The sequence below is a fragment of the Mus caroli genome, chromosome 7, assembly GCF_900094665.2.
Source record: "Mus caroli chromosome 7, CAROLI_EIJ_v1.1, whole genome shotgun sequence".
Lineage (NCBI taxonomy): Eukaryota > Metazoa > Chordata > Mammalia > Rodentia > Muridae > Mus > Mus caroli.
In genome coordinates, this window is record NC_034576.1 from 130653190 (window position 1) to 130679623 (window position 26434).

General features: G+C 42.0%; 1 protein-coding gene across 3 annotated transcripts in view; it reads left to right on the forward strand.

The window, feature by feature from the left end:
- The window catches only part of Inpp5f (inositol polyphosphate-5-phosphatase F), an 88016-nt gene that overhangs the window by 17945 nt on the left and 43637 nt on the right, over positions 1-26434 (forward strand). For all 3 annotated transcript variants that reach the window (XM_021166953.1, XM_029480073.1, XM_029480074.1), the window contains one exon: positions 7909-7989. In XM_021166953.1, coding sequence (XP_021022612.1) covers positions 7909-7989 — 81 coding nt within the window. The remainder of the gene's footprint in view (positions 1-7908; positions 7990-26434) is intronic.

Below are 26434 nucleotides of genomic sequence, written 5' to 3' on the forward strand. Positions count from 1 at the left end.
GTTTGTATTGTTGTGTCTGTAAGTAGAGGCCAGAAGAGGTTATCAGGTGTCTGCTATTGCTCTTTATTTCTTACCTTTGAGGTCAGCTCTCTGACCAGACCTGCAGGTCCCCCTCTCCTTGCCACAGCTAAACGACTGTCAGGAAACCCCAGTCATCCCCTTGCCGGCACTGGTGTTCCAGGTGTATGCCACTGGGCCCTGCTTTTTACATGGTTGCTGGGGGATCTGGACTTAGGTCATCGTGCTTGTGCAGTGCGCTCTGGTACTCACTAAGCCACCCCAACCTCTTCTTCAGTCTTTTAAAACCTTTTTCTAGATTATTTATTTTCTGTATTTGAATATTTTGCCTATATGTATGTATGTGCATCTCATGCATGTCTTGTGTCTGAAGGGGACGTGGTGCCTCACAAGTGCGCTGCCTACCCACCTCCCAAGCTCATTTGTCATTTCATTTTTGCAGTAATTAGCTGCTTTCCCTGCTCCCAGTCCTCATTCAGGAAGCTGTATTTCTGGCACTTACATATTTGAATGTATTCACCAGGTCATGGTGTGAACAGTATTTTTCAATGTAAACCTCAAACAGTTGCAAGCACTATTTAACTTTTGGGTGAGCATTCATTGTGCTAACTGAGATAAAACCCCTGGCTGTAATCTTGTTTCACTTATGACATTGTCTGCCTGCCATAGACTCCAGGAAGTGTGGGCTCATTGCCCTTTATTTATTTAAGTCTCTCCTTAGCTGGCCTCAGTTTACTGCCAGTCCTATTCAAATTTCCACGGAACCTACTGATCTTATGTTACCTAGATACCACTCTATTGCTGTTGCTGGTGTTTTAAATATTTACTTTTAATTAATTTATTTGTTGTTTGTGTCTGTGTATTGTTTAAAAAAAAGTTTTTCCTCCTGGCCACTTAGTTCCCAGAAATAACAACTCTGATTCTAATTATTTATTAATAAATGCCTAGGCCATAAGCTTCAGCTTATTCTCTGAGTTGCTCTTACTGTACTATCCCTTTTATTCTAACTGGATTCAGCTACATGGCTGACTTCCTCTCCTTGTCTTCGTATGTCTGTCTCCTCAGAGTTCCTGGGCCAATCTATTTATTCTAACCTGAGTTCAGCTACTTGCTGGTTTATGTCTATCTCCTCAGTGTTTGTGGTGAATCTCCCATGCCTCTGATTATTTCCCAGAATTCTTTTTATTCCTGCTGAATGTCCCACCTCCTATTTTCTGCCTCAGCTCATTGGCCATAAGCTTTTTTTTTTATTGACATGTGATGCTTATTAGTAGATTCTCTCTACAGTGTATGTGTGCTTGTGTGGGGAATATTGGAGTGGGAGGTTGGCTGCTTGTATCTGGGCACATATAGAGACCAGGAAGGAGACTTTTGTATAGTCTTCTTTTTTGGTTGACTTATTCCATTGAGCCAGGGTCTCTCCCTGAACCCGGGGCTATGTTTTCTTAGCTAGGCTAGGAGCTAGCAAACCCTAAAGATCCTTGTGTCTCCACCTTCACCCCCAAATTGGGGGCTGGACACCCAGCTTGTTATGTGGATTCTGGGATTCAAACTGTAGACTTCATGATTGATCAGCAATCACTCTCACTGCCTAGTCATCTCGCCTGCCCCTGTCTGGACTTAGAGCAAGCTTGCCTTTGAATGATAATCTGCTTCTTTAGTTCTCTATCTTCTGAGCTTGAATCCTTGCAGGTATTTGATGTCTTTCCCTAACAATGGGACAGATTCCAGAGCACATCTTCAACAGTTCCTCTTTTCCTTTCCATGAAGCTGTTACAGTTGTGACCTTTGGAGGTCAGAGTGTCAGGGTTAAGGAAGCTGGTGCTCTTTCTTCAGCAGGAACATCTGTGTTGGCAGATGTGAGACTTGGCATGTCTGATACAGGCTTGCCGGACTGGTCATTGGAGTAACGGTTAGAGTAAAGTATTTAAAAGTAACGGAGATAAAAGCGGTTAATCCATAATTGATGCTAGGCAAGGAAGGCTTTTTTAAGCTTTAAGATAGATTTGTATAAAAGATAAAAACACAGCATCTGCAAAGAAGTAAAAAATTTGAAGGCCTAAGTTCACAAAGGATTCATAGGTCAATAAGCAATCTACTCTAGGGCTTCACATTTGCTAGTGTTAATCCCATTGGTCAAGAATAAGACCAGTTTACAGTTTAAAGCCAGTTTTAATTAAATACTCACCAGGATTGACTGTAGTCATGTCCAGAAAATGGCCACAAGTCATGTTTTGTAGGGGCTTAACAAGGCAAAACCGATTATTCATATTTTCTATTAGTTCCAGTTAGGGACAAGCATACATCCTGATGCATTTCCTGCCCACGTACCTCCCACCCACATGTGATCAAGCACATCCCATCAGATGGGTCAAACAAACCTAGGAAAAACAGGAACTTATTCTTAACTGTAAGCAGAACTCTCAACCTGCAGGTCTATTTTTCCTGTTTTTTAAAGATTTATTTATTTAGTTTATGTATGTGAGTACACTGTCCTACTGCTGTCTTCAGACGCACCAGAAAAGATCCCATTACAGATGGTTGTGAGCCATCATGTGGTTGCTGGGAACTGAACTCAGGACCTTTGGAAGAGTAGTCAGTGCCCTTAATCACTGAGATGTTTCTCCAGCCCCTCCCGTTTTAGTCTCACAGGGAAATTAAAGATACAAACAAGAAGGGCAAAGCAGGGGGACGGCATACACAAGGAGATCGGTGTAGAAGGAGGAAAGCAGTTACTTTTATAGTTAAATAGAAAATAGCCTATTTCTAGGTAATGGATGTCATTAAATTAAGAGATTAAAAGATCCTGATAAATTTTAGGCCAGGTGTAGTAGGGCTGCATACTTTTAATTTAATCTCAGTATTTGGAAAGCAGAGGCAGGTGGATCTCTCTGAGTTCAAACTAGCCTAGGTATATAGTGAGCTCCAGGACAGCAAGGACTACATAGAGATCGATCCTGTCTTTGTGTGTGTGTGTGTGTGTGTATTTTTACATTTACCTGCATATATATATGTAAATATATGTACATATTACATATATACATATATGCAGGAAGTTATATATAAGTAAACTTCAAAGTAAACTTTTAAATATGCTTTTGGCAGAAACCAATGTGACATAACATTTAATAGAAGTAATTTGGTAATGCTTGAGAGCCTTTTTTTTTAATGTTGTGACTACTAATTTCATTTCTAGGAATCTATCTTAATGCTATTAAGGATGGAGACAAATGAAATATTTGTATAAAATTCATCATTTATCACAGTATTTTTATAATAGAAAAAAATCTTAATTAAATATTTATGTGAAAAAGTACTTCCTGAAATGGAAAATTATGCCATCATGAAGTCATGATTTTAAAGGATGTTCTATTTCTTTAAAAAAGATTTTTTTATAAGATCTATTTATATTTTATGTGTTAAGTCTTTTGCTTGCATGTATGTTAGTCAGTGTACTCCATGTGCAGTGCCGTGGAGGTCAGAAGAGGGTGTCAGATGCCCTGGAACTGGAGCTCCAGCCATCTTGTGGGTGCTGGGAACGGATCATCCTTTCTAAGAGCAGCAAGTGCTCCTAACCGTCGCACATTGACCTGCACTCAGACCCTGGCCGTTCGGTCTTCACTGGTGGGCTCTGAACGGACCAGGAGGTCGGAAAACACAGAAGATGGGAAAGTTGAGGAAACTTTGTCTTATCTCAGCAAGTTTATTATATCATACATACATCATATATACAGTTTGCAGGGAAAGGAGACAGTAAGAAGAAACTTCATATGATGGTTGAAGTCAGCTGGATGCTAACCAAGCAATGTTTCACAAGGGGAACACAGGACACTTCAAGTGTGTCACAGAACAAGTACACATGCAGCGTCCTTGGGTCTGATAACCATAACTGTTTAGGTGTTTAGTGGTTCTCAACCTGGGGGTCATCACCACTTTGGGATGGAATAATGACCCTTGCATTAGGGTCCCCTGAGAACATCAGAAAACACAAGTTTACATGACAGTTCATAATAGTAGCAAGATTACAGTGATGAAGCAGCAATAAAAATAATTTTATGGTTGAGGTCACTACAACATGAACTGTATGAAAGGGTCCCGGTGTTAGAGGGTTAAGAACCACGTAGGGGGAAGAGTCGGGTTCTCAGGATCCAAAACGGAAATTTCCCCAAGACCCAGTCCCCAGGCCTTTTCTATACATCAGGGCTTGAAGGGAGTATGGCAGATCAGCCTGGTTCTCACCACAGCATCTCTCTAGCCCTTAAAAAAGACTTAAGAGGAGGTGGTTCTGTGTGACAGTTACTGTGCAGGCAGACCTGAAACGAGACGGAGTAGTCTTACCTCAGTGGCCAGTTTCCCCCTCCGTCTCATACTGATACTTCGTAATCACGTGCGGCATTCGAAACTTCCTGTTTCAGTAGCTCGCTCGGCTGTTCCTGGGGGAGGTGTTGCGGCAGGTTGCTGGGGTGTACAACCCCAGTCAGATAGGCAGGCCTCTTTGGTTTTGTTTATTTTGAGAAACAGTCTTGCCATTAGAGCAGGGTGGCCTGAAACTCAAGATCCTCTTGCCTTAGCCTGGACAACATCGGAGATTATAGCATGCACTGCTATTCCTGACTCTTTATTTATTTATTTATTATTTTTTTTTAATTCTGAGACAGGATCTCAAAATTGTGTAGGCCTGGCTGGCTTGGAATTCACTATGTAGATCAGGCTGGCCTTGAACTCACAGAGATGTGCTTGCCTCTATGCCCCAAGTGTTGAGATTAAAGATTTGTGCCACTATACCTGTTTTTAATTTAAGTTTTTTGACGTTTTCAACTTAAGCTTTTGAGTCAGAGTCTTACTATATTTCTTTTGATTGAGGCACTGACTCCTGTCTTGTGGGCAGTTTGACTGTTATTTTCCTTTTTTTTCCCTTTTCTTTCTTTTTTGTTTGTTTTTTTTTTTTTTTTTTAGACAGGGTTTCTCTGTATAGCCCTGGCTGTCCTGGAACTTTTTAGTTTTTAAGTAAATTTATTTATTCATTCAACTTTACCTACCAATATTAGCCTTCCTCTCCTCCCATAACCTCCTCTCGCAGCTCCTCCCCCATTCCTCCCTCCCCTTCACCACCACCGCCCCACCACCCTAGTCAGTAGATCAAGGAGAATGGGATCCACAGGCAGGCAGGCAGGCAGGCAGGCAGGCAGGCAGGCAGGCAGGCAGGCAGGCAGGCAACAGATTGAGGGAGAGATTCCTGTTGTTGGAGAGCTCACATGAAGACCAAGCTGCTCATTGACTACACATATACAGGGGGTCTAGGTCCAGCCCATGCTTGCTCTTTGGTTGATGGTTCGGTCTCTGGGAGCCTCCAAGGGTCCATGTTAGTTGACTTTGTTGGTCCTCCTGTGGAGTCCCTGGCTTCTTTGGGTCCCTCAAGCAACTCTGTTATTTTTCTAAGCATTACGTCTTCACTTGTATACTGGGTCACCTAATGCCAACCTCATTGAGGGTTGTCAAGATGGCTCACTAGGTAAGGGCACTTGCCTCAAAAGCCTGGCAACCTGGGTTTGCTCCCTGGAACCCACATGGAGGAAGGAGAGAACTGACTCCACAAGTTATCCTCTGACCTCCGCATATGCACCTTGGCACCTTTGTGTCCCCACTTTGACAAGTACAAAGCAAATAAAACAAGAAATATTAGAAATGATGGTATGTATAGGAGGAACCTTTAAAATGTTTTTAATTCTTGCAATAAAACAGTGAAGTTGAGGTGTGCATGTAGGCCCATCATGCATGAAACCCTAGTCTGGGTTCACCCCTAGCAAGGCAAAATAGCCATAATCAACTGAAGAAATGTATGGGTTGTTTTTTGTTTTTGGTGAAAATATAACAGTAAAGATGGAGAAGAAATAACAGTCTCAGTTATGAAGTCTGAGGCTGGAGGATCACTGTGAGTTCACAGCTAGCCATGACTAACCCTGACTCAAATTAATGCATAGTGAAAAAATATCAAAACTGAAATGTGTTTGAAAACTAAACTATTAGTGTATTGTTACTGTATGAATGACAGGTAATATTTCAGTAAAATAAAGTTTACATGGTAATAATTAAAATGCAATTTTAGCAGAAAAATTTTAATTAATTAATCTATTTATTGAGACAGGGTTTCTCTGTCTCTGTGCAACAATCCTGGCTGTCCTGGAGCTCACTTAGTAGATCAGACTGGCCTCGAACTCAGATATTACTGCTTCTGCCTCCTGAGTGCTGCTAAAATTTCATTTATTATTAACACGTGTGGAAGTCCGAGAGCAACTTTTGGGGTTGGTCAGTCCTTCCCCCATCGGTTCTGGGCGTTAAACTCTGCTTTCATGGTGAGCACTTCCACACTCTCAGCCATCTCGCTGGCCTGAACCAGCAGAAATATGAATTGTTGGTAATCTTTTTCAGTTGTTGAACTATCAGAAATGTCACATTTATCACTGTGTGCATAGCAATCTTTTGCAACCTTGGTTGCGGAAGAGTTAAATTACATCCTTTGTCCTTATACATGTTTTATTTGTAATTTGCTTCTCTTCTGGGTGTCTAGAGTGTTAGTAATTTAAGAAATGCGAAAACAGTGCCACAAATCACTGTAGTCTATTCTGTGGTTCAGATGAGGGATCGGTGCGGTAGCACTCAGTAACTAAGCAGTTCCTGTTGGTTTTGTCCTAGAAGTTACAGATAAGAAAAGTGACTTTCAACCCTATAGGTGGGACAACATTATGAACTAACCAGTACCCCGGAGCTCTTGACTCTAGCTGCCTATGTATCAAAAGATGGCCTAGTTGGCCATCACTGCAAAGAGAGGCCNAAATACCTAAAAAAAACAAAAAACCAAAAAACCAAATCTATATCCATGCCTTTAATAGTACCTGAGTTCCTAATGTACAGTGTTGATTCTAGATACTCTATTGTTGACTTAATTCATATTATTGTTCTTTCCAAGTAGACATAGGACCCCATGAGAATCAAAGATATATTTATAACCCCTCCTGACAGTGTCTGGCCCAATGTCACATTTGTTAGGTATCAACATGCACAAATTTGATACAATTTGAAATTCAGCGAGTACAAAAAGATTTGCAGCGTCACTATAGAAAACCTTGATAACCTTCCAAGTCCCAAAATTTTATAAAATTATTGTTCTCCAAATGTATAAATGTGACTACCTGATGCAGTGGATCAACTGATCGAGTCATTTTAATGCTCTTGATCTTTACCTGAGTCTGCCATCCTCTGCCGCAGCACATCCTGGAATAATTTTCGTAATAAATATGCCAGGGTCATCTCCAATGTGGGGATTATCTGTCCCTCCAGCAATACTGAATCCCAGACCTGAATTTCCCTGTAGAAACAATAAATGGATATTAAATGATGTGCTGTCATCTAAAAAAAAAGAAAAAAAGAAAAAAGAAAAGTGACTTTCTGGATTCCTTTGTCTAGTAGTTTCTGAGTCTTTGGGGAAGGGTGAGTTTCAGTGTAATCCCCTAAGCGGACAGCTCCATGGCCCTCACCAGGCCTTCCTTGTCTTGGATCTGGGACGGGCGGGCTGTCCCCTTTTGTAGTGTGGCAGCTTCTTTCCTCCACTCAGGAAGTGGGGCTCCTCCGTCCATCCTACCCTTAACTCTGCAGGTTTCCAGAAACTTAATGAAGCCTGAGAGTTAATGCTTTGCCACAAAGTTATTAATGGTAGTATGTTTGGTGGGGGATGTTTATTTTATAACTGCTTTGGTGGGGGGAGTGTTGATCTCCCAAAATACTTTAAAGTATTTAAATTAATTTTTAAAAATGTTTTAAAATATGCTGCAAAAAGATAGCTTGACACTTCTGGTGAGTGTGTTCTCACGATTGCTTCTTACTTTATTTTAGCCACGGATCTGCTTCTTGCCTGGAACCCCATTTGTTTGGGATTAGTGGAAGGTGTAATTGGGAAAATTCAACTTCATTCAGGTATGTTTTTATGAACTCCTTATGCTTACAGATGTAGCGAGCTACTCTGTGGTGTCCTCTTCCGGGTTGCATGGGACATCTGTTATGATACTCGTCACTTTGTCATAATTTTGGGTCTTCTCAAAGCATATGTATTTTTATTTAAGTTTAGTGAAATGAAAATAAAGCTTTTGAGAAGAGGTGACACAGTGTTACAATTGTTTTGCTATTTTGTTAAAGAAAAATTCTCACCAAGTCCCTACTTTGACAAAGCCAGGAATTATACTAATCAGCCTAACAATTGTGATCCCAGACTGACCCTTTCTTGCCTGCCCAGAGCTTGGTTCAGAGGAAAAGACAGCGTGCATGACCACGGTGGTCCACACATGGTCCCTGGGTATGGAAGTGGGTTCTGTTAAGGGACGGTACAGCAAGTTCCTGGACAGGAAGGAAGGAAGAAGAACAGAGCTGGAAAGGTGGGCAGGGGCAGCTGTGACTGCCTGGCTTTGGGGTCAGCTGCCTGATCCTGAGTCAGTCACTTCTGCCAGGGAAGAGAGGAGTCTTTTGGTGTGTAGTGTGGCACTTTCTTGGGCCTCTGCCACGGCAGGCAAATGGATGGAAAGCCTAAGTCATTCACTGGATCCTCACCTGGGAGAACAGATGCCTCTTCTCCTGGGTGTGAGTATGTATGCTACATGTAGATGGGTTCCCAAGGTAGGCAGCCAGAAGAAAGTCTTGTTTCCCTGTAGCTGGAGTTAAGGCAGCTGTGACCCAGCCCATGTGGCTGCTGGGAACTCCAAGAGCAGGAAGTACGCTTAACTTTGAAGCCATCATTCCAGCTCCTTCATTTGTTTCTCAGTGTAACCCAGGCTGGCCAAGAGCTTAAGATAAGAGTCCAGGTCACCCTTGAACTTTGTGTCTGTTGAATGCTGGGTTTACAGGCATGTACCATTCATTACACCTGGCTCCGCTAGTAATAATTTTAGTATGATTATGAATTATAGGAGGCTTTGATATTGTTGCTGTGTTGCCTATGAAGTCAGTTACATCTCTGTAGTGTGCCTGTTGTGACTGTTCGTTTGTTCTTTTTATTCTTTGATTATTGTGTGAGCAGTGTGTGTGTGTGTGTGTGGCGGGGTGGTTTTCTCTTTCTACTGTGGGTTCAGTGGGTGGAACTCTGGTTTTCAGGCTTGTGTTTACCCACTGAGCTATCTCACTTGCTGGCCCTGTTCTTTTCTTTGTGTGACAGAGTCTCATTTTGTAGCCCAGGTTTATTTTGAACTGTTTCTCCTGACACAGCCTTCCAAGTGCTGGGATCATAGGTATGAGGAACAAACACGGCTGTTCTTAAGTTTAAAGTAAGATTCTTGGGCATTTAGGCACTGGGTTGATTTTTGTGAATTACAAAAATATATTACTAGAGACAATTTATAGTTTTCTTTTACTAGATTCTGAAGTGAGAATTTTGGAATTTTGGATTCTTTACAAAACACAGAACCGTTATCAGTATGTTTTTGTTTTAATCCCGGGTGTGGGATGTGGGGCTGCTTCGTATTGTCCCCAGCAGCTGACTGTGATTTGCCTCATGCTCTGGTTGGGGTGTGATTTTGCCAGCTGCAGATAGTTTCTGCAATTGTATGGTGTTTGGAATTCTGGGGCCTTTTCAGAGGGTATATAAATCTAGGGCCCCATGAGGTGGATTGTTGGTTGGTTGATTTTGGTTGTTTAGGGAGGTTGGTTGTAGTTTGTTAGTAGTCATGTTCGAAGAAACAAGAAGAAAGAGATTATATTCAGAGATCTCTCTCTGCCCTCTCTATCCTTCCTTCCCCACTGTCTAGTGATAGTGGGTAAAATGGCGTGGGCGGTGTATAAAGGGTCGGAAAAAGATGAACCCACAAAGACCAGCTACAGGATTCTTTGGCCTATTTTAAATTATTTTCCTATTATGAAATATTTTTATAAATACCCTAAGACTGTTTATGACAGGTAAATAGTATAGGGGTTATAAAGTGTGAGTATTTCTTATCCAGATTAAGAAGTGAGACGTGACTCTGACTTCAGAGCTGTCACTGCCATTTTTTCCAAGTATGTCCTTCCTTTGAAGGAAATCAGTTCTTTAGTTTTGTTACTCCATTGAGAATTATTATTTTTCTCAGATATATATTCCTAAGTAGTATGTGTGGATTTATATTTTAGAGATTTTTATGAAAATCCCATTAAATTATTTGTTCTGTCTGTCTCTGTCTGGGATGTATGTGTGTGTCTGTGTGGGTGTACGTGCATGCATATGCAGACTGTGTGAGGATCAGAGGTCAGTGTTGTGTATCTCCTTCGGCCCTTCACTTTTTTTTTTTTTTTTTTGAGATAGGGCTTGGGGTCTCACTGAGTCTAGAGCTGATGGAGTCATCTGGGCTGACTAGCCAGTGGGCTCCCACATCTTGTCTATGTCCTCCCAGAACTGGGGTTACAGATCATTTTCCTTAGCTTTTGCATGAATTCAGACACGTGACCCTCTGCGTCATCTCCCTAGCCCGTGTTCTGTGGTGATAATGTTACACTCTTTTGATCTTTTTTTAAGAGCATAAATTGGCCATTACTATTTACCAGCTAACCTCTTATTTTAAATATTTTCTTTTTTTTTCCCTCACTTGAGACAGGGCCTTACAATGTATCCCTGAGTGGCCTGGGATTTTCTATGTAGACCAGACTGGTCTAGATTTCACAGAGCTATGCCTGCCTCTATATCCTGAATGATGAGATTAAAGGCATGTTCCACTCTACTTGGCTTTTTCTCTTCTTTCTATTATTTATTTTATTTATTAGTTATTATTGTTTTGAGATAGGGTCTAACTGTATAGCCCTGGCTGGTCAGGAATTCACTGTGTGGACCAAGCTAGACGAGCCTAGAATTTACAGAGATCCACCTGCCTTTGCCTCTGAAGTGCTGGGATTAAAGGTGTTGCACTGTCACGCCTGGCAGTTTTATTTATTATCTATTTTTTAAGATGAGGCCTCAGACTTGCCCACCTGGGATATTTGAGACCATCATAACAAAAGATGACCTTGAACTGCTCTTCCTGCCTCCACCTCCCGAGTTCCGGGTTTATGTGTGTGCCATCATGCCTCTTTCCTCCCCTTCTTTTTATTGTTAACATTTTTAGATTATCCTGTGTTGATATATGGAGCTAGCGTTCCTTGTTCTTCCTTTATTTGAGCATTTCATGAGCTGCCTGTCTTCCCTCACCGGGAAGTTCTTCCAGGATCTTTATTTCTTCTTTCTCCCTGTTATAAATAACATTGCTTGAGTTTTGTTGTGTGCTCTGTCTTTGGTGGGCTTTAAAAATCTCTTCAGCGTAGGCAGGCAGTGGTGGCGTATCCTTTTAGTCCCAGCACTAGGAAGACAGAGGCAGGCTGATCGTTGAATTTGAGGCCAGCTAGGTCTACAGAGTGAGTTCCAGGACAGACAGAGCTACACAGAGAAACCCTGTCTAAAAAAATGTTTTTTCTTCAGCACAGGAGAAAAGCATTCAGCCATTGTGTAACCATGCTAAGTATTTTAATAACACTCTTCTACCTGTCCACATTTACATATATATATCTTTAATTCATTTACATACTGACAAGATAATTTCACAGCTGGATGTTCTGAGCTAAAATTCGTTTTCTGTTATGTAAATGACGTGTATGAAACTTCTGATTATTTTTCTCTAATTTCAGTCACATCTCAGAGTAGTGAATAAATCACTGACATCAGTCAGGAGACTAAGAGCAAGCTCTGTTTGTTAATATTTATTATTATTGTTTGTTATCGAACTCTACCATCTGCTTCACTGTCTGTTGTGTAATCAGCCCTCCTAAAGGCTGAGTGGTTTAAGACAGCAGCAGTGTGCAGTCCCCGGGATCTGTGGGCTTGGCCTAGGTTGTCACATTGGACTTCATGTCTACATCTCTCCATGGCTCTCTTCATACAGGGCCTCTTTCCTGGGATCCTCATTCTATTCTGGTGTCCTGTTCTTTCTCCTAAATAGTGGCAACATCTTTTCAGGGAGTGGCTGGGAGCCAAGAAAACAACAAATAAGGTCAAGGGCCTTATTTCTTAAGCAATAAAGCAAGAACCAGAGTAATTGGCTTCATTATGTGCGGAATGAGATAGTACCTGAGGGTTCTTAGTAAATTACAAGGCACCGTCTTATCAAGGCTCTCTTATACAAATCTATCAGCTTAACTTACAGGGGAAAACCAATTGACTGGTGCAAACACACTTTTTGTAAGAACCCAGGAAACTGACTATGGATATGGGATAGGATGTGAGGTCCCTCACTGCCAGTTCTCTTTGCACATCTCCTTCATCTGTTTCTCAATTATTTTTTTTTCTTTTTTGAGATGGAGGTTTCATGTAGCCCATGCTGGCCTTAACTTCCACATAGTCAAGGGTGACCTTGACCTGATCTTCCTGCTTTCTCGGGAATGATGGATGAGATTACAGGTATGCACCACCATACCAAGTTCAGGTAGAGCTGGGGCCTGAACCCAGAGCTTTATGCACATGAGGCAAGGGCTCAATACCAGCCAAGCTCTATTCTGGCCCTAGTTTACATGGACAAAAAGAATTATGCTCTAAAGATGGTGTTCTCCTCCTCCAAGCCTAATTTGAGGTTCTCTGTAATCAGGGGAGACGGACTAGCAATCAGACAGATCTGCTAGGGAGGGAGTGTGGCTCACACAGTAGTAGGTTATTGGTCCTTGGTCCTCCAAGGACCTTCCAGGTCACCTGGTTCACAGGGCCACTTACCTTGATGAAGGGAGTAGTCAGAGCAGCACGGAGTAACCTTGGAGAGAGCACTGAGTTGTCTTTATCAGCACTGGCTAAATTGAAATTAGTGCCTGCTGACCTTCTCTCTCCTGTGCCGATGGATGCAGGTCTGTGGTTAGCCTTGTGTAGGCAGTTCCTACCATAGTAATGGAAGTAGTGGAAGAGGGAGTCGGGAAGAGAATGAACTGGGGAAAGAAAGTATAAAAACAGAAACGGAGAGCAAAACAAGTCTCTCAATTATTATATGCCAGTCTTATCCGTATCTTGTCCTGGTCATGGCCACTTAACAGATTTAGTTTTAAAAGAAGGAAGCCATAGGAGAAGCAGATGGAGATCTGGGCCCTCTGTTGCTTTCTCTGCTCTCCCATGCTCCCACAGTCCTTTCTTCTCTGTGCTGTTCTACCCGCTCCTCACTGAAGGAAGGAGCTCTAACCTTCTCTTCCCTTTCATCCTTTGTCCTCCACGCTGCCTCATCCCTCCTCTCTCTTGCTCAGAGTCAGACTGGCCAGAAGGAGCTGTGCTCCTTATGTGTCAGAATTGAGCTGGTATTTTGGGGACATTTTCCCAAGGGGATGTCTTATCATTTGGGGGTGATGAGGAGATGAGGGAACTAAGACATCTGTATGTAACCTCCCCTTTTCTCTTTCCTCCTACTGACTCTACATATTAATGCGTGCACTCCTGTTCTTGCCTAGTGTGATGGGAACATGATTTTATTTGAACAGATGTCATTGTCAGTCTAAAAATGGCGTGGGTGAGCTGTGCTGCTGCTCATGATTGTCACTGAACTCTGGACTCCAAGGAATATAGCAGCAGGCTTTCGTGACTTCTAGAACGATACAGGTTTGCTAGGTTGTGGGAGGCATTAAACAACAGAATTTCATCTTCCTATAATGCTGGAGACCAAAGAGCTAGCAGGACTGGTTTCTTCCGGGACCTCTGTCTTTGGCTTATAGATGGCTGTGGTCCCTGTCTTCACATGGCCTTCCCTTCCTTTGTACCTTTGTCTTTAAGGTTTTTGTTTTTGTTGTTTTAAATAATTATTACTTGTTGGGCTAGAGGTGGCTCAGCAGTTGAGAGCCCATACTCAGGCCGTGCAGAGGACCTGAGTTAGATTTCCAGAACCCATGTCAGGTGACTCTCAACAGCCACCAGCTCCAGGGAGTCCAGTGAATGCTTCTGGCCTTTTTGGGCATTGGTATCCACCTGTAGATATACATACTTGCATAAATTATACATAACTAATTAATTCTCTAAAAAAACAATAAATAAAGCCAGCTATACTAGGTTAACGTCCATCCTAGAGAATTCATTTTAATGTAATTCCTCTTTAGAGATTGTCTCCAAATATGGTCACATTCTAAGGTGAAGACTTCAACAGAAGAGATGGCTCAGCCCTCGGCAGGAACCTAATGTTCGTAGAAGCACTTACTATAAAGCATTGTAGGGAATCCTCTCCAGTCCCAATTACCTCTGTTGCATGGTGACATTTTTCAAATGTGTCTGACTTAGCAGTGAGGAGGTAGACTAGACCTGAAAGATCACATGATGACCTTGAGTCCAGGCTCTGCGTGAACCTCAAGTGCCAGATGGCCATGCCTCCAAAATAGTTGGACAGGCTGAGTTCTTGATCTAGTAATCACCAAGAATGACTGATCTCATTTTCTTCTTTCTTTTTTCCTTCCTTCTGTCTTTTCTTTCAGTTGTTTGTTTTTGTTCTTGCTATGTTTCCCACTGACCTGGAGCTGTCATGCACGATGGTGTTGAGCATGCACGATGGTGTTGAGCTTGTGATTCTGCTTCCCCCTCCCGCCTGCTGGGATTGTGTAGACGCGTGCTGCTGTGCATCTTTGCTTGGCTTTCTTTTGTTTTCCCTTTAAAGAACTAAAGAGGCAGCCTACTACAGAACCACTAACTTCTATGTACATAGGTTTTTTTTTGGGGGGGGTAAAGGTATAATTGTACTGTTTTGCTCAAATTAATATTTACTGATACTGAGGTGAAATTAATAAGTCACCAGAAACTATTGTGAGGCTACAAAGAAAGTTTTTAGTAGTAAATTATGAAAAAAATTTAAAGTATGTTCAATTGTGCCTTTTTTCCTGTGGGGAAGGACTAAGTCTCATTATATATTCCTGGGTGACCTGGAACTCACTATATACTTTATGTATGAGTTCAGACGGGCTTTGTACTCACAGAGGTGCACCTACCTACTGCCTCTTGAACACTGAGATTAAAGGTGTATGCCACCAAACTCAGCTGTTCTCTCACTCACTCTGTAAGGTCCTCGAAAAGTTGTTCTATTAGCCTTGGAGGCCAGAAGATATCTATGTAAGCTGTTTGCTTGTTTATCATTTGGATGCTCTTCCTCTGATATTTACAGGCAACTGTATCTTCTAGGTTTAGTGTACTGTATCTGACAGTTTGACAGTCTGGCTTTGAGTTGAGCAGTTGAGATTTACTGATAGGAAAGGACAGAAACTATATAGAAAATATGTGTGTATTTGCTTGCCAAATTGAAGAAATGTAAAGCACCATGAAAACTGTCTTTGTTGGGGATGGAGAGATAGCTTAGCTATTTAGAGTGCTGACTGCTCTTGCAGAGGACCTGAGTTCCCAGCCTCACATCAGGCAGCTCATCACTGCCTGTAACTCCAGCTCTAGGGGATCAGATGTCCTCCTTTGACCTCCCAGGCCACTATCACACACAAGGTATATACTCACTCACACAGGCAGGCTGACAGACAGATAGACACATCAGTAAAAATTTATAAACAAATCTTAAAAACAAAATACTTTTGTTCATTGTAATATTCAGAAGGAAGTAAAAACTATAGTGAGATTCTTACTGTAATTATGTTGATTGATTCATTTGTTAATTTATTGGCTTGTTTATTTATCTGCCATCTTTCTGTATGTATGATAAGCTCCAGAAAGATAAGGGCTAGAGTGCTGTGGAGTACTGTGGTCTCACAGGGTGTGTCTCTGTCCTGGCCCATAGTATGGGCTATTCTTAAATTTTCAGTAGGTGCTTATTGATTTAATAGATATTTAAGGTGTTCATACTGTGTGCTAAGGACTATAGTTGGACTGGAGGCTGTAGAATGGACAAAACTTGAAATGTCTAGGTTCATAAACTTCAACTAATAATATATTAATCACCTAGTCAAACTGTTTTGTCTTAAGAGACTTAAGCTTCCAGGGTTTGGGTGCTGTGTGCCTCACTGGATCAAGTTGGGTCCCGGGATGGAGGGCATCTTTGAGGAAGTGAGTATGACTTAAGATCAGAAAAATGAGTGTCTAAGACATAGGCTAATGGGGAAGGCAGTGGAGGGGTAAGAGGCAAGGGTGGGGGGGCATGGCACAGTAACTGCAAAACACATTCAATGGACATTTTTATCCTTTATTTTCTGTATACTATCTGGAGTACAGTTATATCTTTATGCAAGCATCTATGAAAAGATTGCTTTAGGCTGGAGATTTAAAATGGGTCACAAAAGCTCTTCAAGTTAAAATACATTTTGAAGTCCAAGAAGATAAGCTCAATTAAGGTAAGAACTAACCAAATATAAAAAGTACAGAGATTCATCAGCAAAGATACATATTGCATGAAATATCAGAAATAGATGAAAAGTATCTTGGTTAATTTGGCAAATCTCTTTGTTTAGTAATTGAATGAATTACTCCTCATAGTACTGAACAATCACAGACAGAATCACTTACACAGATCTCATTCATTAAAATAGTACTCACCATCTGTGCTTTCCTAGTTTGGAAATGGTGAATATATCTCAATCATTAAGATGGCAAAATATATTGTGCATATGATTTTAAACCTGACTATATAGTCTTTATATAGAGGGCTTCCTTGCTATAGGACTAATGACAAGAAGTATTTCATATGCTTTAATATTGAGTAAATTTAGTGTCACTAGCATTGTTTCAGCACTTGCCTATAAAGCCATTGAAAAACCCTATCCTCAAGGGTATTAGAGACAAGAGCCTGTGCAGAGCTCTCAGCTCTGTGGAGACCTGGTTCCTAGGACAGCACTTTAGATAATATGTAACTTAGCCAGTGTTCTATTGCTGTGAAGAGGCACCACCACCATAGCAACTCTTATAAAATAAAGCATTTAGTTGGAGCTTGCTTATAATTTCAGAGGTTTAGTCCATTTTCATCATGGGGGAGCAAGGTGGCAGGTGGGCAGGCATGGTGCTGGAGAGGTAACAGAGTTCTACATCTGGATGCTCAAGCAGCAGGCAGGGAGGGATACTGGGAGTGGCTTTGGCTTTTGAAACCTCCATTGACACATATGCACCAATAAGGCCACATTTCTAATCCTTCTTAACTAATGCTCCTCCCTGAAGACCAAGCATTCAAATATATGAGCCTGGGGGGGGGGTCATTCTTATTTAAACCACCGTAGTAATCCAATTTGAACATGAGTTTCATGTCTATGTACATTGTACCAAGTGGGAATACATTTTTTATTATAATACAAGTCACATTATTCAAAATATGTAGGAAAACTGGTTGTGGTGATCCATGTCTGTGATCTCAGCCCTGGGGAGGCAGGGAGGAAGATCAGAAATTCAGGGTCTTCTACAGAGCAGGTTCAAGGCTGGTCTGGACTACATAAGACCCTGTCTTAAAAATAAACCAAGAATTTGTATTGTGATTGTGATGAAACTTTCACAACTATGGATGGATTAAGATCATTGAGTTGCCTATTTACAAGTGGCTTGTTTTTTGTTTATTTCTTGAGACTAGGTCTCATTATGTGTTCTTGGTGGGCCTGAAACTCAATATGTAGATGAGGCTGGCCTCAAACTCACAGTGATCCACTATCTTCTGCCTCCCAAGTGCTATATTTTTAGATTTTAAAAATTTAATTTTTAAATTTAAAATTCTTATTCTTTTGCTTTTATTTTTATTTTTTACATTTAATTAATTGACTAGTTTAGGGCATATGTTTTGTATGCGTACATGTGTATGTGTGTGTGTGTGTGTGAGAGAGAGAGAGAGAGAGCACGAGCGTGTGAGCGAGTGAGCGAGCAACGTGCACATGCCTAAGTGAGTGGGTTCCTAGACTCATGTGGTCAGACTTGGTGGCAGATACCTTAATCTGTTGAGTCATTTGGTGCCATTTCCTAAATGGCAAATTTTATGCTATATAATTTTTATTTCAACAAAGGGCCTCAGACTCATTAAAGCTGAGTATTATGGCAAATCCCTATAATTTCAGCAATTGGGATACAGAGGCAGGTGGATCATGAGTTCAAGACTAGCCTGTGCTACATAATGAGTAATTTCAAGCCAGTGGGGGCTACACAGAGACCTTGACTCAAAACAGAGCAATCCCTTCCCCTGTTGTGTGGCTGTCAGGACATCTGTTGGGGCTACCATGTGGGTCATAGGGTATGAACTCAGGTCATGAGGTTTGGTGGCGGGTACCTTTACCTTTGAACCATCTCCCCATTCAGATTAACTGAAAGATACGGGCTGGAGGTGGTGATAGACATCTTTACTTTTAGCACCCAGGAGGCATAGGTAGGTAGATCTCTGAATTAGAGGCCAGCTTGGTCTGCCTAGTGAGTTTCAAGACAGAGTACATTGTGAGACCCTGTCTCAAAAGCAGACAAATAGTAACAATGGTAAGAACCCAGTGGGGATGTGACACATTGGTTAAGAGTACGTAGTTCTCTTGCAGGGAACCTGGGCTCAGTTCCCAGCACCCACATGGCAGCAAACAACCATTCATAACTCTGGTTCCAGGGGACCTGATGCCTTCTGCCAAACGCCTCTGGCACTGCACCCACGCAGTGCATAGATACACGTGCAGTCATGACACTCATACCCATTAAAAATAGAAACAAAAAACGGGGCTGAGATGACTCACACACCCACACTAAATAAATAAATACACACATGCCTACATGCATACATAAATATATAAATAACTATAAGCAAACAAAACCAACCAGAACTAGGACTGGGAACAGCGCAGTGGAGAACATGTGCTTAGTCGGCACACACTGCTCTAGGCTCCACAGTGGCACAGTAAACAAAAACAAAAATTCAGACAATTCTATTTTGATATTTATAGGTCATTACTCCTTAGACTCAAGTTTCTCTAGAATATTTTCCTTAAAGCATTAGAATTATATACAGTGTAATGTCTACAAAATATAAATGATGTAAAATGTTCTTCAAATAAAACTTCTTAATTCATTTTATTTTTCACAGGTATCTCAGAATTATTTATTTTCATCCACATGTAAGATTTTTACCAGTAAGTAGGTTCCTGGTTAATTTTAAAAGAATTTTGGGCCAGTTTTGAAAGGACTCAGCAAGTAAAGGCAGCTGCTTCCAAGCCTGATGACCGGAGTTCCAGCTCTGAACCCACTTTGGGGAACAACCAACTGTTGCTGGCTGTCGTCTTAATGCACTCTAAGTAAAATGTGAAATCTGGGTTTGGCTGGGCTTAGTTTCCCCATGCTATTAGTAGCTCTGTTCTAGAAGCTACTAACTAGTTGCTAGTCTTGTTACAGTCTGTCAGCCTGTTTTTTGTTTGTTTGTTTGTTTGTTTGTTTGTTTGTTTTCTCCTGTCCCTCGTATTCCCTGGGTGCCTAGCCAGGGTGCTGAATGTCTCATGCTTTTCTTGGCTTCTCTCAGCTTGTGTGATTCTATGTGCCAGAGTTTCTTGGCTCCCTTATGACTGATGTGAACTCTGGACTCTTGGATGCAGATGACTCCTCCTCCGCCATAGAGCAATGCTGAATGTGACACATGGCTCTGAGCCCCCAGAGGTTGTTTACTGTGCAGGTAGCCTATCTCTCCTTTGATAGCAGACCAGGCAGTTTGCCTCCTGCACACTGTACTTACCATTCCTTTTCCTTGAGCTCCAGTTGTTTCCTTCAGTGCGTTCTGTGGGCACTGAGAGTAAGTCTATGGGTTGACAAAATGGCTCCATGGGTAAAGGAGCTTCCCCCAACCCTGATGATCTGAGTTTGGTCCCTGGCACATGCACACTAAGTACGATGTAAATAAAGTGTGAAAAGTGACAACTCTAGTAATCAAGTTCCACGTCCCAGATCTACTGAGGTGGAGGACCTGCCCCAGTTCTTCTCCTACTCGGGAAGGGCCATGACCCTTGGATGCTGGGTGTCCATGTCCACCTGGCTTTACATAAAAGCCACCTGGCTGGTGAAAGCGAGTCAGCCATAGGCCTCCTTTTGGATACTGAAGAGATGGATCTCGTGATGTCAGAACCATCTTTGGAGTCATTCTTGCCTTGCTTTGAAGAATTGTGTGCATTTTCACCAAATGTCTGCTTGCTCTATGGAATCTCAAAAGTTGGTATCCCCTCCCCAACAGGCTGCTGGTTTTCCTGCCAGGATAGCTGGGCCTACTCACCTGTACCAGTTTCTTTGCCACACAGATGCTGGGCCACAGTGTTTTTTTCCAGAGTGCGCCTTTCTTACAGTTCGCAGCCTGGGTGGGTTGAGAAATAGTCAATTCTCTTAAAAGTTCTGCTTCTGCCTTTTTTTTTTCTTTAACTTTTTTGCTAACAATTGTGCCTTTGAGTCATATTTGTCTTCTTGAATTTTACCATAATCAGTCAAGAAGAGTCATTTAGCAATGACATTTTACTTAGAAATAGCTTCATCTAAATATCTAGCTCCATTATTCTTCACTTCTACCTTCTATGAACAGTAGAATATGAACACACCTCAAAGACTTTCCGTCTGACAAAGCTGGTCCTCTCACCATTGTCCAGTGACATGTTTCCATCTAGGACTTCCTAGAATTGCCCTTGAGTCTTCTCAGAAAACTGAGCCTTTCTCTTTGGGTGTTTAGTTTCTGGGCTGTCTCTTGAATTACCTTTAAGGGTTCATTCATGACAGTGTTGGTTTTCCCCAATGTGTACCTCCAAACTTCCAGCCCCTCTTTTACCCAGTCCAATCCCAAAGCTCTCTCCACAGTTTTAGGGATTTATTACAGCAGCCTCTGCTTTGTTGTCAAGCATCTGTATGAGCCAGGGCTCTCTAGAGAAGCAAAACAGAGGTAGGGAAGTGAAGAAAGAGGAAAGATTTATGTTAACTGGAGCTCCAGACCCACCATCTGCAAGCCTGAGAACCAGCAAAGCCTCTGAGGTGGTTCCAGTGCAGGCCCAAGTACAGAAGCCTGGAGGAACTAGTACTACCCGACCTGGTCCAGACCCAATCTCTCAGGCCCCGGGTCAGCCAGAGGACACACTAACCCTTCATTTTTTCCTTTGTTCACTCCAGCCCTCAGCAGATTATATGGCACTCACCCACACTGGTCTACCATTTTAAATGCTAATCTCTTCTTGAGATAGCATGTACCCAGAAATGTACTGGTTATCAGGATATTACTTATTTCAGGTGAATTGACATATCAAATTAATCATCAAAGGATCACATAGCCAGGTGTAGTGGTGTACGGAGGCAGAGGCAAGTGGATCTCTGTAAGTTTGAGGCCAGCCTGGTCTACATAGAGAGTTCCAGAACAGCCAGGGCTATGTAGAGAGGTCTTAAACAGACAAACAAACAAACAAACAATAATAAAAACAAAAATAACACATCACAAAGCTACAATAAAAAACTGGGTGCCATTGTTAGTAGTGATGGAGTGCTGCCTGACACAGCTCCCCACTGTTGTCCATAACAGCCTGAGGGGCTCTTTTTCAGAGAGTTCTACTCATGGGTCTCCTCCCCTACCTCTGTGCACTATGAATGCCTGTGAGCATGTGTGTATATGTGCCTATGCGGGTGGGAGATGCATGTTAGATGTCCTCCTAGATTGCTGTCCACTTTCTTTCTTTCTTTTTTTTTTTTTTTTTTTTAGCATTTTTTATTAGATATTTTCTTTATATACATTTCAAATGCTATCCGGAAAGTTCCCTATACCCTCCACCTGCCCTGCTCGCCTACCCACCCACTCCCACTTCTTGGCCTGGCATTCCCCTGTACTGGGGCATATAAAGTTTGCAATACCAAGGGGCCTCTCTTCCTAGTGATGGCCGACTAGGCCATCTTCTGCTACATATGCAGCTAGAGACATGAGCTCTGGGGGGTACTGGTTAGTTCATATTGTTGTTCCACCTATAGGGTTGCAGACCCCTTCTGCTCCTTGGGTGCTTCCTCTAGCTTCTCCATTGGGGGCCCTGTGTTCCACCTTATAGATGATTGTGAGCATCCACTTCTGTATTTGCAAGGCACTGGCATAGCCTCATACGAGACAGCTTTAACAGGGTCCCTTCAGCAAAATCTTGCTGGCATACGCAATAGTGTCTGGGTGTGGTGGCTGATTATAGGATGGATCCCCCAGTGGGGTAGTCTCTGGATAGTCCATCCTTTCGTCTTACCTCCAAACTTTGTCTCTGTAACTCCTTTCATGGGTATTTTGTTCTCTATTCTAAGGAAGAATGAAGTACCCACCCACTGGTCTTCCCTCTTTTTGATTTTCTTGTGTTTTGCAAATTGTATCTTGGGTGTTTTATGTTTCTGGGCTAACATCCACTTATCAGTGAGTGCATATCATGTGAGTTCTTTTGTGATTGGGTTACCTCACTAAGGATGATATCCTCCAGATATATCCATTTGTCTAAGAATTTCATAAATTCATTGTTTTTAATAGCTGAGTAGTACTCCATTGTGTAAATGTACCACATTTTCTGTATCCATTCTTCTGTTGAGGGACATGTGGGTTCTTTCCAGCTTATGGCTATTATAAATAAGGCTGCTATGAACATAGTGGAACATGTGTTCTTATTACCAGTTGGAACTTCTTCTGGGTATATGCCCAGGAGAGGTATTGCTGGATCTTCTGGTAGTATTATGTCCAATTTTCTGAGGAACCTCCAGACTGACTTCCAGAGTACAAGCTTGCATTCCCACCAGCAATGGAGGAGTGTTCCTCTTCCTCCACATCCTTGCCAGCATCTGCTGTCACCTGAATTTTTGATCTTAGCCATTCTGACTGGTGTGAGGTGGAATCTCAAGGTTGTTTTGATTTGCATTTCCCTGGCTGCCCACTTTCTTTACTGAAGTAAGGTCTCTTGCTGAACCTAGATAGTCTAGCTAACCATTTTGTCCTAGGTCTATGCCTCCCAAACCTTGGGATTACAGAAGAGCCATTATACCAGCCTAGTCTTTAAAAGTTAAGTGTGAGTTACGGTGTATGGAACAGGCTTGGAACATGTACCTTGACCAGAGCCATATTTCCGACCCTCTGCCCAGCTTTTATGTGTGGGCCTCATGCTTGCCATCTCCCTAACTTCTTTACTTTGTAGCAGAAGCCAGTATGATGCAGAGTTAGAGTTTGTTAAGAGGAGATTTAAATAGCTTCAAACAGGAAATAGAGGCGCTAAAGAGAATTCATGACCCAGGCCTGTTTGGTGTGGGCTTCTTAAGAGAGAGTCAGGATTGAGTGTCTGTGAGATAGTCACACATTGCTTTCATGGCTTCTGAAGTCACATTTTGGGAGGCTTGCTAAGGGCTATTTTCTTTTCAATATAATGCACTTCAGATGGGGTCACAGCTGATAAGGTAAATCCTAGGTCATGGGGCTGCAGAGAAGTTAGGATGTCTTTACTATAAACAAAGGTTCAGATTTGCTTGTGAAGTTCCCAGAAAAATGTCTAGGAAAGGAGAAAGGCACACTTGAGAGTCATACAGGCTTAGGCCTTTAGACCTGGTTCATTGCTGATTTAACGTTTTCTTTTTGTATTACTGTTATTACTCTGTTCGTACACATGCACCAAAACACTAAGAAGGAAAAAAATACATAAAAGCAATTTGATCTCTGTCAGAAGCCTTCATACCAAGCGTGGGTAACTGTGCTGAAATTCTTGCTTCTCAGCTGGCTAGGAGCTTTGGCCAGATTTCTTTCCCCTATCCCACCCTTTCTTTGGAAAAGAAAGACAGAATTAAGTAGTCAAAAACTAAGATATGTGTCAGTAGTATGTCTTGAATTAAAAGAAATGGTAGAGTTCTTCAGGGACTATAGAGGTGTAGCTCATGGATAGAGAGCCTTGTGTGTGCAAGGCCATAGGTTCAATCCCTAGCAATATAGCAAAAAAGAAAGTTCTCCAGTCAAAAGAGAAGTGATTGCTCCTGGAAGTGTGAGAATATAGGAAGGAATGAAAGTCTGTGAGAAAGGAAGTTGCTAAATGTAAATGAATTTGGCTTCATATGGAGTTTAAATTTAATGTAGAATGAACACACAACAATAACAGCAGCATTACAGAATTTAACAAGACGAAGAGGGAGAAGAGGAGAAGATGATGAAGGTACAACACAAAAAGAATTTTGAAAGGTTTCTATTCCAGGATTATTCTTTCATCTTCTAGGAACTGGTAAAGACTCTAATTTACTTTTAGGTTTAACAGGTTAAGGTTCATTTCCTACTGTATAAGGAAAACAATAATAAAATATTGTAAGAGCTATCAGAGTAGGGAAATGGGGTAATCATAGTTAAAGGCTTAATGCAAGAGAAACTAAGAAAGTAAAAGGCCTACTTGGAGTGACTGACAGGAGTAAGAGGTGATGGGATTCTAGACACACTGATGTGGCATTTCATAACAAACCAGAGGCTTTGTAACACTGGAAAACCAAAATCCATTTACATGCTGCTTGCAAGATAAGTACCATACATAGTCTGTATTATATGTATATAAATACATAGTCTGTATTATATGTATATACAGGCAGCAAGTAAAGAATTGTGACAAAGAAACTGCCACCTTTAATCCCAGCACTCAGGGGGCAGAGGTGGAGGTAAGCAGATCTCTGCAATTCTAGGCCAGCCTGGTCTGCACTCAGGGGGCACAAGTGACATGTAAACAAAGGATAATCAACTCGGCCAGGCAACTCTTTCTGGAAAAGTCTATGCACCAAGTCCCACGTAGTCCAGCAAGCACACTTGGCCAAGATGGATTCTGTCTTTTGTGTCTGACATAGTTAGGTGGTCTTTGTCTCATCCCATTGGAGGGAGTGTGACTTCACAGTTTGTCTTGATTTTCTGATCCACACAAAGCAGAAGAGGAAGGGTTAGGAAATAGGAGTCCTAACTAACTAACTACCTGTCATTGAAAAAAAAGTTTCTTACAATAGTGAGTTCCAGGCCAGCCGGGGCTTCACAGTGAAGACCCTGTCTCAAAGAAGGGAAAAAAGTGCACAGATTAACCTAGTAAAACCTGATAGAGCGGTCTTACTATCAAAGTAGGTTTAAGGCAAGAGGCATAGAAAGAGAACATTTCAAAACTCACAGGGTGATCACGTCAGCAGTAATTAAAAGCCACAGTTGGGCTGGGCTGTAGCCCAGCAGCTCGGCTCTCGTGCACAAGGCCCCGGGTTAGATCTTCAGCACTGGAAAAAAGCCGTGCATCGGAGCAGCAACCTCCGAGGATAGTGAGAGCAATTAGTCATCTGGCTCACATTTCTTCCCTGAGATGTCAGTTTGAAATGACAGAGAAACATGCAAATGTTCCTCTTCGTAACTTCACAGAGAACAAAGGAAAGGTGAATAGATTTTTTAATCTCCCCCCTTTACCTGTATATTTTCATTCTCTGAAATCACTGGTAAAATGCAGAGCTCTTTCTGTAGGTGTGTGAGGTATAAACTGCAGAAGCCCTTCCTTCAGGAATTTGAGACTTTGACTGGCTGGGTGGCTCTCATCTCTAGTCCTAGCACTTGAGAGGTGGAGGCAGGAGGAGCAGGAGTTTAAGGCCATCTGAATTCATGGTCAATTCCAGGCCTGTGTGGGATTAAGTCTTATGCTATATAAGGATAACTGATTTCCACCCCATCTTTCGATTCCTGTGATGCAAATGTAACTTCTCTGTGTGGCTGGTCCTCATAACCACGCCACTGTGTGAGTGTTAAGGCAGTGCTGTGCTGAGTTCCTAGGAGGGGTAACTGGCTCAGGAGTCTAGCCTGCAGAACTAGGACATAATGTAAGCAAGCCTGTGAGAAACAGCAAATACTCCTGGTCGGCATTTCAGCCTTGTTGTTACAGAGTTGGTTATGTGCAGAGAGAAAGCAGGGAGCGCCTAAACAAGCAGCTGAGTGGTGCCTACGAAATAAGTCATTGCTGTACTGTTTCTTAAGCTCTCAAGCAAAATTTGAAGGACTAACGCCAAGAAATGGTAACCATTCTCTCTGTCTCTGCGGTTCTCACATGAGAAACTAACAAAGTAGAGGCTGGAGTCAAGTAAAAACTTTGCATAGAGTAAGAGATGATAGTGGCAATCAGGAGAACGTTGATTTTATCTATACTGTTTACATCTTTAGGGAAAAAAGGATCTATTGGGGCTGGAGGAGCAGCGTCGTAGTTAAGACGGCATGTTCTTTCAGAGGACCTAGGTTATTCCCAGGACCCACATGGTGGCTCATAGTCAGCAGTAACTCCGGTTCTCGGGCGTCCTTTTTCTTTTCTGTGTCCTAAATGTGATTATGTTTTCAACTTGCCGTAGAATGGTTGGCCCCTTGCATTTTGTGTTGAGCTTCCTCTCATTCTGGTTGACTGGAGGATTCTGGTTGACTGGAGCATTCTGGTTGACTGGAGCATTCTGGTTGACTGGAGCATTCTGGTTGACTGGAGCATTCTGGTTGACTGGAGCATT